Here is a 16420-nt window from a genome sequence, read left to right on the forward strand (position 1 = left end):
TTTTGTAGAAGTAGGTTAATGTTTGCCCTAACCATAACCATAACACAAGCTCTAACACACCACACCACTGTATAATGATTATCACGGCTGTCTTAGCCAATGTCACAACCTTCTGCAAAGATCTTTTTTCTTCTGAACTATTTGATTTATTAGCCCTGAGTTAAGTCTTTTAGGTAGGGCCTCAGTCTGCATACAAATCAAAATCTTTACTAAGACTGGCAGGACTAATTACCAACCACTGACTGGTATCATTCGATGAATATGTGTGGTTGGACATGGCGGTATAGAGATGGGAAGGAGGGCTCCTGACAGACGAAAATCAGGGCACACAGGTTTGAAATTGCTTGATTTTCATTGGTCAATTTACAAGCTACGTCATAGGTTTGTCATAACTTGTAGGAAGCGGGAATTCCAGCAGTTTCCACGCCGACCAGTCCTCTGTTTGAAAAAGTAAGCTAAAACTAATAATACGATAAAGTAAAAAGTTCCTTTTTTGGCAAAGATGACAGCTTAAAGCACCACTGCTTTAATGAGTCGAGTGTTAAGAAGATAAATGACAATCAAAGACTAATTAAACGTCGGTGTGTGCGCTAGTTAACGAAGAGAAACTACAGGCAGACAGCTCGGTTGTAATGTGCCCCGATTACCTTTTACTTTCATTGCTGTGTGGCCAGTGATAGAAAACAGGACTGGCTATGGTTTCATAGATTAACTACTGACGTGGAATTACGTTAGTGACGTAAGTCTGACCTGTGGTTGTTTTAGCTGGTGTCGGTAATTGGCGGGGAGACAGCTGAATTCATCTGTCAAATAATAAGGATCATTTTGTTCATGTGGTGTATAACAAGTCACTCATAAATTATAACCTAGACCACACCTTCATACTAATCCTCCCATCAATCCCTCAAATATGCATTTATATTGCTTTGTAATGGGCCTGTTTAATGCAAACACCAAGACGGTTTTCTTAGGTACTGCAGTTTATTATTTGGCAGTGTTATAACTGTGTAATTAATAGGATGATCGACATTTATAATTAGAGTATAAGCCTTACTTTTCAGGGAGGGAGTCATTTGATTAAAAATCATTTACGTATTTACTTTCATTCCTGATCATTTCTAATGTCAAAAATCTTGTACTAGAGAATCTGTTCATTTTTGTAAGTTTTTTTTTTTTATTGTCTGTTACAATTCTGATTACCAGGTAATGATACATTCTTCTCTTTTCAGATCCAAAGCTTCACACATGGCTTGCGAGAAAGAAATATGGCAAAAGATTGGAGAGGGTTTTGTCCAAGAATATTACAACCAGTTTGACAATACCAACAGGATGGGACTGGGTAACCTTTATGTACGTATGTTTGCTTTACATTTGATTATTGTATGTTAGAATACATTCAAAGTGGAATACATCACTGGTTATTTTTTTCCAAACTGGTTGAAGTTACTCTTGTAAATGTACGATCAATGAATGTGTGCCTGTATCTGATATAAACAAACATTTTTCCTAGTCTGCCGATGCTTGTCTGACATGGGAAGGATCACCTTTTCAAGGGAGAGACGCTATTGCAGGCAAGCTAGTAGTAAGTATCTGCTTGACATTAATCACAATCCACACAGAAACTATAAAAATACAGTTGTCTAGTCCACACTTCTTGTTCTCATGCAGTGAACAGTATTATTTACAGTATTATTAAAGCATAAGGTTACTAGATGTTGCTATACATTACAGTTATATTGTCTTTACTCCACAGAACTTGCCCTTCAAGCGTATTAAGCACATTATCACAGAACAAGACTTCCAACCCACAATAGATAGTTGTATCCTGATCATGGTGTTTGGACAGTTACAGGTGAGCTGGTAAAGTTTAGTTGAAACTGCTGGGTCTGAACCTCATTGACAGATATACAAACTGCATACATATATGCAACATTTGTGTTTTTATGCAGGCTAAATTGGCTTGATCTTTTGATCTTTTTCTTAATCATCTTTAATACCTGGATAATCTGTCAATGCTAATTGCATTTGTCCATTTTGTAAAAAAGATTTAGACTGTAGCAAATTATATATACATCATATTTTGTTTTATCATTGATACTGAATGTATTGCAACAATCAAATACTAAATATACTGGATGTGAACTTTCATTTATGTCTTTGCTGATTTTTTTGTTTTGTCATAGTTGTACTCAAAAACTCAAAATGTTTTCATACCACAGGTAGATGATGATCCACCAATGGCCTTCCATCAGGTCTTCATGCTGAAATCCCAAAACTGTGCCTGGGCTTGCACAAATGATGTGTTCCGGCTGGGGATACACAATATACCAGTTTAGCTCATCTGGATTTGGGTGTCTTGGGTGGCTGACATACAAATGACAGCCAGCTCTGAATGCAAACTGTGCTCATTGCTGTCATTGCTGGAAACACAAAGAATTTTCCTCCTCAGTGTTTGCATCTATGAGCATGCTATTTGTACCAGAGATGTCATGTCAAATTACATTCCTGTTCAATAAAAGTATGTATGTAGTAGTCTGAGCTACTGTTGTTTTCTTGTCATGGCAAATAGCTGTGTTTTCATGTTCTACAAATTTTTCCCCAGGACAAAATTTGCAGTATGATGACTAATAGTGTAAGTAAAGTATGTCTCACCAGGGTGTGTGAAGAGTCACTCATTATCATCTTATATGTGGGTTTATGTAGCATGTAGTCTTGTATGTGGGCGCTAGAGGCGCTATACTCTACCATGTGTCTGCCAGTTTAAATGGTTTTACCCAGCTGAAGCTACAGCTACAGTCACACAAGCTTATGGCGAACAGTCGGTAGAAGAGTCAAGTTCACTTCTCTCCCCGAATGACACCGACGGTGAAAAAATCGCCGTCTCGGGAAATGGATCCAGTGAATATAAATCGGCAGTCAGATCACCTTGAATTGGTACGTAACGTTAGCTAAGATATAGCATTTATTAATGCGCATAGGTGTCCGTAAGATAATCAAGGTTATGTTCGTATCTATGACGTTGTTCTGTAGTTAGCATCACTTCGTAAAATCTCTTATCTCAGGTAAATTGACGTACTGTACGTAAAACACTATGGCGAACATAATTTGAAATTAGCTTTGCCTGCTCTTGTTAGCCAACTGTCAATGTACAACTGCCGGATACAACACAACCGCAGACAAAATAGACCTAAAAATGTTCATAGTCTTTGGTGGAAGGTGGAAAGATTGTTATTTACGATAGAAAAGAGCATAAACATGCGATATTGAACATGTTAAACTGATGTCTTTGGTAGTTGTAACCAGTTAATACGCATGCGCACGGGGTCTGTTGTGTAAATAAAGGAACAATCCGACATTATTTTTCAGTCGAATAAAATAATAATTACAGAACCGCAGTTTTCAAAAAAAAAAAAAAAACAAACCAGATAAGAAGTATAAGTGAGGTGAAAATATATGTAGTTGTCTTCTTCCTCCTAACTGGGCTCTGACTCTAGAATGGCTGGAAGGATAAAGATCCAGATGGAAGCGTTTCAGAGACAGAGGCAGAACCTTTGCTCCGAGAAAACCCCAGGAGGTTTGTGATCTTCCCCATCCAGTACCCGGACATCTGGAAGATGTACAAGCAAGCACAAGCCTCATTCTGGACGGTGGAGGAGGTTAGTTTTAAATTTACACTTTTACTCATTTTTCACTCACACTGAAATATCTTCTTTTACTTTTGGCTGCTCCCTTCAGGGGTCGCCACAGCGAATCATCTGCCTCCATTTAACCCTATCCTTTGTATCCTCCTCACCCACACCAACTATCCCAATGTCCTCCTTCACTATATCCAAGAACCTCCTCTTTGGTCTTCCTCTAGGCCTCCTTCCTGGCAGCTCTAACCTCAGCATCCTTTTACCAATGTATTCACTGTCCCTCCTCTGAACATGTCCAAACCATCTCAATCTGGCTTCTCTGGCTTTTTCTCCAAAACATCTAACATGAGCTGTCCCTCTGATGTCCTCATTCCTGATCCTATCCATCCTGGTCACTCCCAGAGAGAACCTCAACATCTTCAGCTCTGCTACCTCCAGCTCTGCCTCCTGTCTTTTTCTCAGTGCCACTGTCTCTAAACCAGACAACATTGCTGGTCTCACCACTGTCTTGTCCACCTTTCCTTTCATTCGTGCTGACACTCTTTTGTCACACATCACACCTGACACTTTCCTCCACCTGTTCCAACCTGCTTGCACACGTATCTTCACTTCTTTTCCACACTCTCCGTTGCTCTGGACTGTTGACCCTATGTACTTTAAATCCTCCACCTTCTTCACCTCTACTCCCTGTAACCACTCGAACATACTTCTCTGCCACTTCGGATCACACTGAAATATCTATGAATTAAAAGTACTTGTAAGATTATATTTTCTTAATGAAGATTGTAACACACAAATTCAGCTGGTAAGAAAAAAGACTTTTCAGGTAGACCGCCACACAACTTTGCCCATTGCAACCTCTCACTACCTAAGTAAATTTATCTAGTCCAGTGAGCAATCCTATTTGACTGTCCAGCACAGCTTTTTATCATTGGAGAAACCTAAAAACATATGGGATAGGTTTACTGCTGATGTTTGTCTTTCAGGTTGATCTATCCAAAGACCTGGCACACTGGGATCGTTTGAAACCTGACGAGAAACACTTCATCTCCCACGTCCTTGCCTTCTTTGCTGCTAGTGATGGTATCGTCAATGAGAACCTGGTGAGATGATTTGTAGCTTGTATGCCTCCACAGAGAGCACAAGATGTGACATCAATATACCCAGTAACAGTTATTCATAGATTCAAAGCAAGGCAGTTTTTTAAAGTTGAAATGATATTAATACATGCAGTAATGTACCAGGGTAACATTTTTAATATTTGTATTTTACAGGTGCAGAGGTTCAGCCAGGAGGTGCAGGTCCCTGAAGCACGGTCCTTTTACAGCTTTCAGATTCTCATAGAGACCGTTCACTCAGAGATGTACAGCATGCTCATCAACACTTACATTAGGGACCTAAAGCAGAGGTCAGTCACTTATTTGTCTAGCCTTTTCTCATGGTGGCTCTGTCTAAATTTTGGTCTCAGGTATCAGGTATAATTATTGGGTTTTTGAATGTTTTACTAATTATTGTATTTTCTGTGGTGCATTAAAGCACACTTTGATATTTTATGGCTTAATGAACAACAGCATAATACAACACTGTATAAATATAAAAAGTATACAGCACCTTCCAGACATTGATCATCAGCATGAATAGCTGCTAAATATTGGTAAATATTATTCATTTGGAACAAGTGCATAACCATAAACAACTTCTTCCTGTATATTTAACCGTCTTATGCTTTAAAACATACTGTTAGATATACACCTGCTCATCACAGGGCAACTGTACACCACATTGTGGTGATTTCTGTTACATTCACAGCTGCAGCATCTTTGATGTACCTACAGACAACAATGTCATGAATCAGCAAGTTGTTGACAATGTCTATGAAAAGTATCAGGAACTACTTCTTTCGTGCTTCTACAAGATGAACCTTGTTGATTTTCTTTTAGTCTGTACCTTCAGAAGATCTGCAATATTTCATGTTTATGTTTGTAAGAAAAAACTTCCTCTAGTATGATTTTGCATTTTACATTTGCTGAACATGAAGGAAGTGAAAACTTTCCTGACTGTGTTTTGTATATTTTGAATTAATACTGCTGAATGTTTTTAACATATTACATATGTTTTAGGGACTATTTGTTTAACGCCATTCAGACCATGCCCTGTGTGAAGCGAAAAGCAGACTGGGCCCTCCATTGGATAAATGACAGCAAATCCACATTTGGTAAGAAAGGCATCACATTTTAAGCATAATATCAGAAGAGACAGAATATAAAGAACAACTCTGACCTAGAGGTACTTCCCTTTTATGGGGTGGCTGATAGCCGTTTCGCCACTGACGTTTTGTCCTCAGGGGAACGAATTGTGGCTTTTGCAGCTGTGGAAGGCGTCTTCTTCTCTGGCTCATTCGCTGCCATCTATTGGCTCAAGAAGAGAGGCCTAATGCCTGGCCTTACCTACTCCAACGAGCTGATTAGCAGGGATGAGGTGAGGGGAACTCAATCAAAAAGACATATAGTCTTATCTGTTCAAAGGATCTCTTAAGTTTGACTTCTTATGTTTGATCTCAGGCTACACAAAACACATTGCTGCATATGGAAATACATATTATTGTATATTCTAAATTACATGTTAAATTAAGCATAACATCTTGCAGCACATAAAAACATAGAAAGTTTGTCCATTACTCTAACATAAAATTATGAGGAAACTTTGGATGCTTTTGTTTGTCACACCTACAATAAGATTTGAGTGTGCAAGTTTTAGATTACCCTATAAACCCTGCTGTATGACTGACTGCATTTAGCACTCATGCAAGGTGACTTGCTGGTTTAAGCAGTTGTTCCATTCACACTTTGCGGTTTAAAAATGTCATAGTAACTATGATGCTCTGTGGTTAGTCTGGATTTTTACAAGTATATTGTCAACTAGGGCCTGCACTGTAACTTCGCCTGCCTGCTGTACAGCTACCTGGTGAAAAAGCCATCAGAGGACAGAGTGAAGGACATCATCACCAAAGCTGTTATCATTGAGCAGGTAAGAGTGTTCGAAGGAATATGCTTAACCCACGCTGCCAACTTACAAATAGTTGTAACATACACTATATCTTTGTCTATACTAATTCCAATCAAACTAGACAAAGTAGCCTTAAAGTATGTGCTCTTTTGATTTTTTTCTGAATTTTAAATACTATAGTCCTAATGTGCTATACTATTTCTGAAGAATGCATAAACATATCCTCTTCACTGTTGCAGGAGTTTCTGACTGAGGCCTTGCCAGTGGATCTCATTGGAATCAACAGTTCTCTGATGAAGCAATACATTGAGTTTGTTGCTGACCGGCTTCTGACTGACCTTGGACAGGCTAAGGTGCATGAATATATTTGTCAATCAATTATGAAATTTTGGCCTAATGGAAGACAAATACTCATTTCACATTTCGTTATATCGAGATAGTTTTCTGTTAAAGCAAAGGATCCCCTGAAGTCTCAATTTGCATATTGTTTGACTAATTAATTCAGTTCATGTGACTGCTATTTTTTAATTAATTGTAATCATTTGAAATAACTTTGATTTTCTTACATTTTTGTAAGGTTTACCAAGCCGAGAATCCTTTTGACTTCATGGAGTCCATTTCTCTAGAGGGGAAAACCAACTTCTTCGAGAAACGAGTAGCCGAATATCAGAGATTTGGAGTCATGTCAAGCATGATGGACTATGAATTCACTCTTGATGCAGACTTTTGAAACCGAGATGACATTCTGTTACATATTTTGACCGTTGACTTATTTATTTTGTTTATTCCTTAGCTGGTAAACACATTCTCATTTTAAGAAGTTGTTGTAACACTGTCATACTATTTCTGAATGAATGAATGGTGACATCTTAAAGTTGCATGTGTCTGGCAGAGGTTTTTGTCATTAGGGATTGACAGTGATGTCTGGAGTTAATCTGCAGCCACTGTAGTTTGCAAAGTGGAATAGGATGAAATCCGGTTGATGATCATTTCTGAATATGACACATTGCATAACAGACATATATCACCCAAATTATAGTTACATTATAAATTTCGCATCAGGTGATAAGGTGATGTATATTTAGAAGATATTTTATTGAATCTCTGGTTGCTGGGTTTTACTGTGAACTGTTTTAACAGTTTTTCAATTTCTTGTACAATAAAATGATGACATTGATCCGATATACTTAGAGCATGTATTTGATTTGGGGTATAGCCAAAATCCTGAATGTAGCTAATATTGCAGACTTTAAACGGGCAGAATCTGGGTTGATCTGTAGTTTAACTGAGATTTTTCCGGACCGACAGATTAGATTAGCCACTCCTCCGTTAGCACACGGATGCTGGCAATGAGAGCTAACAGCTAGCTGTTGTGTATTCGCAATTTGGGAAGATGGCTGGGGACTTGCGGGGGTTTGCCTTGGAAAAAGCTGAGCTGCTTTCCAGCCGTCTGAAGGAGATCGTGTCTGCGGGACAGGGTTATGTTCGGGCTCAATTCGGTGTGGATTTGGGTCTGAAGCCCGAGCTGTACCCGACCTGGGTCATCCTGTCTACGGCCGCGGTGGCTCTGCTGCTGCTCCTCCGTCTCTCCTGGGCCGCCGTCAGTGGCGGACTGCTAGTCGGGAAAAAGCGGGGATCCCCGGTCACCCCCAGCGGCGGGGATCCCGTCAGGGCCACTTTTTCTAAAGCTGCAAAGCCAGAAGAACAGAAGAAGAGGAACAAGAAGAAAACCCCCGACAAGGTACAGTAGTCAGCCGTAACGAGTCTGTTCTTTGGCGTCTACAAACAACTGGGGCTTCATTAACAAAACTCAGTTAGCTGTTAGCTTATACACTCACAATAGTCTTTAACGTCAACGTTAGCTAGGTAAGTTAGCGAACGTGTTAGCTCATGTTTTCTGACACAGCAGCTATGGCGTTACAGCCCAGTTTGTCATTAGCAGTAGAGCAGTAGCGTTATATCGGTCTATCTGTGGACAATCCGGTTACAAATGATAAAAATAAACCAGTTAGCAAATCACTGTGGCTTGTTTTGGACGCTAACTAGCCAAACTACAAGCCACCCTAAGGCTAGCTAGTAAAAACATCATTAGCCAGGACCGTAACACCTGAAGCAGCTCAGTCCTTTTAATAAACTGCGCTCAATGCATGGTAATAGGTTTCACATGTTTACCAATAAAAGAAGCTCCTGTAAAGCTGAAGCAAATATAAAATCTCAGAAACAGGTTCAAGATAAATCAGTATACGGACAATCGCCTTTATAATCGCATGTAAACAATCAATAATATAACTGTCTGCTTGATGAAACTGTAAAGTTCAGATATATTTTAAATATGAATCATAAAATTACAAATTGGCTACATTATTCTGCAATTTTAGCTAAGTTTAAGGTTTCCTATATTGCTGGATTATCAACATCATGTTTAATTAGTGTTTGTCTATTTGCACCCAGAAGACTCACTACAATGGACAACCAGTGACTATAGCTCAAGAGGAAGTTAAAGTGACTGAGGTGGTTTCCAAGCTGTCCCCACAGATCAAAACTGAGAAAGTAAGTTTGAGCAGCTGCTAAAATTAACAGGAAACCCACAATTGTGGGCACCTCGCAGCAAGGAGGTTCTGTGTTTGAATCCCCTTGGACCATGGAGCGTGCGAGATCTGTGTGGGTTTTCTCACTCTTAATTGCTTATATGTCTTTAAGTGTCAGTCCTGCTATAAACATGTGATCAGGGTACTTTTTTTTAAATTACCCCAGTATTTTACATCAATATACCTTTTATTTCTGCCTGTCAAAAGGTACAGACCCCAGCTCAGGTGAAAAAGAACAAGAAGAAAACAAAGACAGATGTGAAACCAGTCCAGCATGTGTCTTCAACTGATGGGAAGGAGCCTGATGATGGTAAGAAAGCCCTTTTAGGGGAACTTTCACAACTTCTCATTTTCAAACGGATGTTTCTATTAGTTCTCGCAGCTACACCCACTCAGGTTTTCAGTATTTACATCCTATTTGATATCTCCAGCATTGATTAGTCTCACACACTGAAAGAAAGAGCTTACTGCTAACTGGCATGTCACTACATCGTTTATTAATTTTTCCTCTTGAAAACACCCAAACATCCAGCCATCTAAAATACAATTTGTGACCATTTGTTGTTGTTGGTTTTATCTTTTTTTTTTTTTTTTATGTGTCCAATAGGTGCATGGGAGACCAAAGTCAGTAACCAAAGGAAGAGGCAGCAGCGCAGGAAGGACAAGGGCCCTGATGACTCTGGTAGTCCAGGAGGTGTGGAGGCCCCCAAATCTCCTGTGGCAACACCTGTAGCCACAGCACCTACCAACACTAAGAAGAACAGAGGAACCCATGGTATTTATGTGGCGAGGATTAACTGCACTTAGATGTTGGATTATTGTGTTTTGTGTTATATTCAAGGTTAGAGAAGTAATCAAAAACTTGGGCCTATCATTAAAATATTATTCAAATATTGTTTTCTTAAAAATGATAAGCATATGTGAAATGTTTATAGACATTGTTTTAACAAAGGGTCAGCTTACATGTAGTTGGCAATAGTTCACTCAAACTCAAAAGCTAGAAGGATGTATTAATGTTGAACTCAACTGTAGTTTTTTTTCTTACACTTTGTGTCAGAGTCCCTGCCTTCAAGAAGAACTGGAAAGAAGGATGCAGCCAGCAGATCTGGTAAAGACAGAGCTGAAAGACAATTTTCACTTTTATTGAGATGAGAAAACATTTTATCAATTCGCCTTTCTTTCCTGTCTTCCTTCTTTATTTATCTGAGAAAAACTTTTTAATGTTTCAAAGTGATATTTAAATCAACAATATTTTTGCAACTTTAAATGTGCTTTCCCTACTATGACTGATTTACATTGACTAAATTTTAGATTGTGCTTGAATAACAAAGACTGCTGTAATTCTGTCCCCTTAGTGACCTCCAGCTGGAGAGAGGAGACTTCGGTCAGTGGAGGATGGACTGACATTTCCTTGAAGCTTCCAGGTCAGATCAGTGCCATGGAGGGAACCAAGTGGAGCACCATTTCTACAGCTCCACATTACAGGGCTCCAGCTGAGCCCCAGTGCTGGGGTCAGGAGACACAAGGTACTACCTCAGGCTGGATAGATGAAAAATTTGAAATGACATAATGGCTATAAGGGTTAAATCAAACTGTTGGGAAGGAGCTGATGGTCCTTTTTTAACCTTGAGGCTAAATATTCCGAGTTTTAACTGTATTTAAATTCTGTGTGGTGTGAGCTTTAATGGTGCTCTTCACTGGTGTCTGTACAGCCATTCTGGCAATTTTTTACAGTCCTATGAAGTCAAAATAGGATAAAGTCATAATAACAAAACGCTCTTTTTCACATCGTTCTTTTATTCTAAGTCTAATTTTATGGGCTGCATAATTATTTTAATGATATGGTTGAACTGATTCATCACCTGGGCTGAAATGGTATTGCAAGAAAAATGAAAGGTTGTAGTGATGCATTGTTAAAACGAGTTACTATTTGGTAAGTGGCTTTGTTAGGAGGCATCAAAATCATTTGAAAATCTATATTCATAACAGCGTAACTTGTATTGTTTTTATCATTATTCTACCACTGAGCAGGTCCAGGGAAATGGAAAGTGTTTCTCTTACTGTACATGAGTGAATGTCTATATTGAACTATATTGTTCCTTATATCAGCTTTGGGTCATGACCGAAAGGACAAGGTCTCGGATACAAGCGGCTAAAATGAGCTTCACAGGTTGGCCGGGCGCTCCCTTAGAGATAGGGAGCTTGGTCACTCGGGGGGGCTCGGAGTAGAGCCGCTGCTCTTCCACATCGAGAGGAGCCAGCTGAGGTGGCTCGGGCATCTGTTCCGGATGCCTCTCTGAGTGCCTCCCTGGGGAGGTGTTCTGGGCATGTCCCACCGGGAGGAGGCCCCGGGGAAGACCCAGGACACGCTGGAGCGACTATGTCTCTCGGCTGGCCTGGGAACACCTTGGTGTCCCCCCGGAAGAGCTGGAGGAAGTGTCCAGGGAAAAGGAAGTCTGAGTCTCCCTGCTTAGGCTACTGCCCCCGTGACCTGGCCCCTTCTTCCACTGATAGGTGGAAGAAGATGTATGGATGGATGGATATCAGTGAATTCTTTTTTTTTTTTTTTAAAGAGAACTTACATGTTAATGCCAAATCTGTGCTGCCCTGTTGGTTTGCCAGTACAGCATTCCAACAGCATAATCTGTGTTTCTGTGTGCTCTCGCCAGCAGCATGGCGTGGCATTGATGGCCGGACAAAGACTGATCTCAACCCTGTCTCTTATTCCATGCTGGGTCTAAACACTACAGGTTAGTATTGCGATTAACTCTCAGCTTCAGTGAAAAATGTCTGATGTAGTTTTAAACGTCACTTCAGCAGCTGCCAGTGTGTTTCTTTAGTCATGGCTGGTTTACTGTTTATTTCTCATAGACTCTATATCAAATTCAATTGATCTGCAGTGGGCAAGCCGCCCTGATGTTGATGAGTGGTCTGGATTCAGTAAGTGTCTCAGCAACCATACCCCTTTAAACTGCTTCTGCTTGTTTAAAAGAAAGCATCAGGATTCAGGATTTGTTTTTATCCAACTTTTGTGCTGTTCATATGAATTTTTTAGATGGGATGGCAGCGGTGGATCCCAGCTCTGACTGGAATGCCCCCACAGAGCACTGGGGAAACTATGAAGACCCTCCTGTGATAGTGACACAAGCCCCTCCACTGAAGGACCTGCCTGCACCCAACAAGGTCTTGCTTTCCAAACCCCAGTGTGACTATTTATACTGTATACACCTTCTAAACTACCTTGAATCTGATTTTCAAAAAAAAAAATCTAAGTTTGACTGTTTTTGTTATGGCAGGTATCAGAAGATGATAAAGATAGTGAGGATCCCTCTGGGGGAGCAGCCAAATCCAAGAAGAGGAAGAAAAAGAAGAAGAAAACAGAAGAGGAGGCTGCATCTGAGTCTCAGGCAAGAAAAATCAAAATGTCAGATTAATATTTTCTACAAAGTGTTGTGTTTGTTCTATTTATATGTATATATATATATATATATATATATATATATATATATATAAATAAACATATACACATCAGATGAATGTAGTCATCTTTCCTGTTTTGTAGCCATATTTAATTTCCATATGTTTGATTGCAGATGGTGAGCTCAGCTCTACTGGTCAATGCAGTCCCCAAACCTCAAGAGCTTCCCATTCAGGCTTCCAAAAAGCAGAATCCCAACATACCCCCCTCTCAGAGTATGTTTCAGCAGTTCTCATTGTGAATCTGTGTTCACTTACAATAAGCAAAAAAAGACACAGAGACCGTGAATGAATTACAGTATATAAACTGTATAGTAGTAACAACCCATAAGGGTCAATTCAGTCTCTGTTCTTTTCCATAAATTTCTTTAAAACTCAAGCTGTAATTCACGTCCATATGTTTTAAATGAAGACACTCAACTTTTTTCTTTTCTCTTTTACCTTTTGTAATGTACTTGCAGAGAAACCTGAGCAGATTATGGAGCCTCCAAAACCCAACCAGAAGAAAAAGGTCCGAAGGGAAACATGAAGTCACATCACAGGTCCAAACAACCATATGCAAATGATTGTTAAATGTGTCAATGCAATAATTACCAGGTACAGAGTTTCCTTTTGAGATACATTAACAGTTGATCAGTTACAGAAACAAAAAGAAAACAAGTGGGAAGATATCACCTGCTTGCTTGAATATCGTGATGAAATGCGGTCCCATGGACTGAAATCTTAACTAATTTGCACTATTTGCTACACTGCAGCCAGAGTGGAGGTTATACCAGCCACAGAGGTAGGGCAGGCAGACTTGCAGTGCAGGTACATGTGTATGTAATTATTTTTTAATGGCATCAAAAGTGTTTTTTTTTTTGGTTTTTTTTTGTCAAGACTGTGTTTTTAATTCTTAATTTAGTTTTATTTTTATTATACGTTTTAGTCCCCAGAGGGGTTGCGCTTTTTTGGTTGGCCATGCTGTTACCATTTTATAAATAACTATAAACTGTGAGCACAAGCTGCATGTGAGTGCTGGTGTCATATTTAAAGGATTAATTTGGAGTTTTATTGTTTAAAGACAGACTTTATTGTATTAGTTGAACAGATTACAAGTCAATGTAGTGATTGTCTTCATAAGATAATGCAGAAAAAAAGCCACACTTTCAAGCAAAAATCTATTCTGATGTCTTGCTGAAGGCTTTATGGGGGCAAATCTAAAGCAAGTATAGACAAGAAGTTTTCACAGTGACCTTTAACCCTTATATGTGAGTACGGTGTTAACATTACTTTACCTCTCTTTCAAGTAATATTCCCCCAAATCTGTCCTTACAATACAAAAATTTATGGCAGGCTTTGTAGTTTATAGAAGTTTCTTTATGAAGAATGGCAGATGTGGTTGGGATAAATTTGATGTCAAGTATTATGGGGGTAAGTTTCACTGCAGAAAAAAGTAGCTCAGCCATAGGAACTTCTTTACAACCAGTCCTGCTGTTCAATCTGCCGCTTCACTATCCAACCATGTAAAAGGATGCACCACACTTAAGTTTTCCCAAATCAGCTTAAATAACATACTTCACACTAGCACTGACACCTTAAAATGTACTGATTCATTAATTATGGATTAAATCAGAATTTTCTCAAAAAACAATGCTAAATATGAAATTCAGACGTAGCTAGATTCTGGATTTACCCTGGGCACTGTATGCAGAGAGCACAGTAACTGATATGAGCCACCAGGAGGCACTAATGTGAAGTTTAGTGGTGGGATTATCCCATAAAGCAGTAGTATTATTGAGCATTGCCCCCTCTTCTTTTATCATTCTGAGTGTATCTATTTTTATCTGGCTGAACTGTGTAGATTTCTTTAGAGATATAATGGTCTTTCTTCCACTGATTTTTTTTTTTTTTTTTTTTTTCCAAAATATTTTCTTCCAGTTTTTGTGCTAGAAAAAGCTATGCCATATGTACAGATTGTAAGGGCTTTTTCTAGTTCTATAATTGCACTGTGCAAAAGGCTGTACTTTCCTTTTAATGTTGACATCTTTTAGCGGAATGTGAAACGTTAATGTTTTGGGTTGTACCTGACTTTGGATTTACGATGCAGGAAAACATTCTTGACATAAATTAAGAATGAATACATACATCGAAATTTGATGTGGAGCAGCTTTAATTTTATATTGAAGTTGGCGCACACACACAATTACACGTATATTAAAGGAATTTAATTCCATTGCCTTAACCTGTAAATGTATTTTAAAAAAAACTTTGCATTGGCATCCTTTTTTAATAGTGTCCATCCAGTTGCAAGTCTTGATGTCAGAATTCATTTCATCTTGCATGACTTTAATAATAGTACTTGTGTACATGACATTAAATGGATGATATCTTGCTTTAACTTTTAAGTAATGGCTCCTGGAGTACCACTCAGTGTATATACTGTAATAGCTTTTTTTAAGAACAAATTACAGTGTTTCTGTGGAACCGAATTTAGCAAACATCAGCAGGAGCCTGTTGCTGGTAGGCAAAGTGCTGTAGAGCATCAAGGTGTTGATCTGCTAGTGGTGGTACATAAATTGTTGGTAGATCTCAGAGAACAAAATATCTCGCTGTGGCTTCAGGCGCCTTTTTTTTGTTTACTTTTTACTGATGATTAAAAATTATTCAATCAATGTATTTATATACTTGTCTCTAGCAAATGTTTTTTTTGTGAATAATTTTGTTTATTGAGGAGATACAAATGATATTTCTATGTTTGTTTGGTAAAGATGAAAAAATAAATGAGAAATGCTTGATATCACCTTGTTACTGTAATCACCTTTTTGTCTTCAATGAAACCTGGCTGCTAAAAACAGAACTGTAAATTCTGATATTTTGCTTGGTTAGTGCCTTCAGACCCATATTACCTAAAGTAAATGATTTAAAAAGTTGACAGTATTCAGTTTTATAGGGATTTGCTTATATTTTTAGAAGTGATTTCATTAAGTTGAAGCTCTTTCTCTAAACAATATATTTAGAGTACTGTGGAGACGTTTTAAGCACTTTAAATGTTTTAGATTCTTATCACACAAGACCATCAGGTGTCTGATGGTGACAAGCTGGGTTCATTATGAGCTTGTCACCAGCTTTCATGAAGAACTATTTCCAGGGGCAAGAAGAACCAGGAGTCCTGCAGCAGATGGTCTGACCCCCACAGAGCCCTGATCTCAGCAGTGTGGAGTCAGTCTGGGCTCATAATAGTTTAGTGCACTTCTATGTTAATTGATAAATGTAAAACTATTTAATTTATATTAAAATCATCCTGTATTTATTTTTAGTGCAGAAATAATACTGATAGCATTCTCCCTGTCTGTTTGCCTGTCATTTTAATTCATTCAAGTAAATACCAAATCTGTGAGTAATACAAGGATTCACTATATGCTCTGGTGGAAATGTGTGTCAGCGGGCCTGTGATAGGCCCCGGTTGCAGCCACCGTCCGGAGGCAAAAACAATGTCCCAGTCTATGTGGTGAGGCAGTCGCATGGCACACTTACACAGCCTGACCTCCTTCGCCTCATCTCTCCATCCCTTATCTCGCAGTTCATTTAGGATTTACCAGATTTTAATCTCTCTCAATCTCTGGCTCACTGTCCATCCAGCTTCACTTTAGAGGCATATCATGTTTTTTTTTTTCCACTACCAGGGGATTGTTGTGCCACTTTGCACATTGAATTGCCAAATGCAAAATACAT

General features: G+C 38.9%; 3 protein-coding genes across 5 annotated transcripts; all 3 read left to right on the top strand.

Moving 5' to 3' along the window:
• Positions 1–393: 393 nt before the first annotated feature.
• Positions 394–2538, top strand: LOC113126438 (nuclear transport factor 2-like). Its single transcript, XM_026300446.1, has 5 exons — positions 394–450; positions 1230–1350; positions 1511–1582; positions 1754–1852; positions 2220–2538. The coding sequence occupies exons 2-5, from the start codon at positions 1246–1248 to the stop codon at positions 2334–2336; spliced, it is 393 nt and encodes a 130-aa protein (XP_026156231.1). The 5' UTR covers positions 394–450; positions 1230–1245; the 3' UTR covers positions 2337–2538.
• Positions 2539–2738: 200 nt separating this feature from the next.
• Positions 2739–7823, top strand: rrm2b (ribonucleotide reductase M2 b). Its single transcript, XM_026301179.1, has 9 exons — positions 2739–2934; positions 3495–3656; positions 4622–4738; positions 4910–5043; positions 5756–5850; positions 5980–6113; positions 6558–6662; positions 6881–6994; positions 7219–7823. Exons 1-9 carry the CDS (start codon positions 2854–2856, stop codon positions 7369–7371), a joined length of 1095 nt encoding a protein of 364 aa, XP_026156964.1. The 5' UTR covers positions 2739–2853; the 3' UTR covers positions 7372–7823.
• A 148-nt stretch (positions 7824–7971) lies between these two features.
• On the top strand, positions 7972–15483 carry mtdha (metadherin a). Of its 3 annotated transcripts, none has more exons than XM_026300732.1 (12): positions 7972–8382; positions 9093–9191; positions 9437–9539; positions 9837–10004; positions 10287–10337; positions 10585–10755; positions 11899–11979; positions 12101–12169; positions 12285–12412; positions 12526–12636; positions 12823–12922; positions 13168–15483. In XM_026300732.1, the coding sequence occupies exons 1-12, from the start codon at positions 8035–8037 to the stop codon at positions 13233–13235; spliced, it is 1497 nt and encodes a 498-aa protein (XP_026156517.1). In that variant the 5' UTR covers positions 7972–8034; the 3' UTR covers positions 13236–15483. The 3 variants fall into 3 exon arrangements, with proteins under 3 accessions (XP_026156517.1, XP_026156518.1, XP_026156519.1); XM_026300733.1 differs by having other exon boundaries at positions 11902–11979; XM_026300734.1 differs by having other exon boundaries at positions 9096–9191.
• Positions 15484–16420: the final 937 nt, after the last annotated feature.

The sequence above is a fragment of the Mastacembelus armatus genome, chromosome 11, assembly GCF_900324485.2.
Source record: "Mastacembelus armatus chromosome 11, fMasArm1.2, whole genome shotgun sequence".
Classification (NCBI taxonomy): Eukaryota; Metazoa; Chordata; class Actinopteri; order Synbranchiformes; family Mastacembelidae; genus Mastacembelus; species Mastacembelus armatus.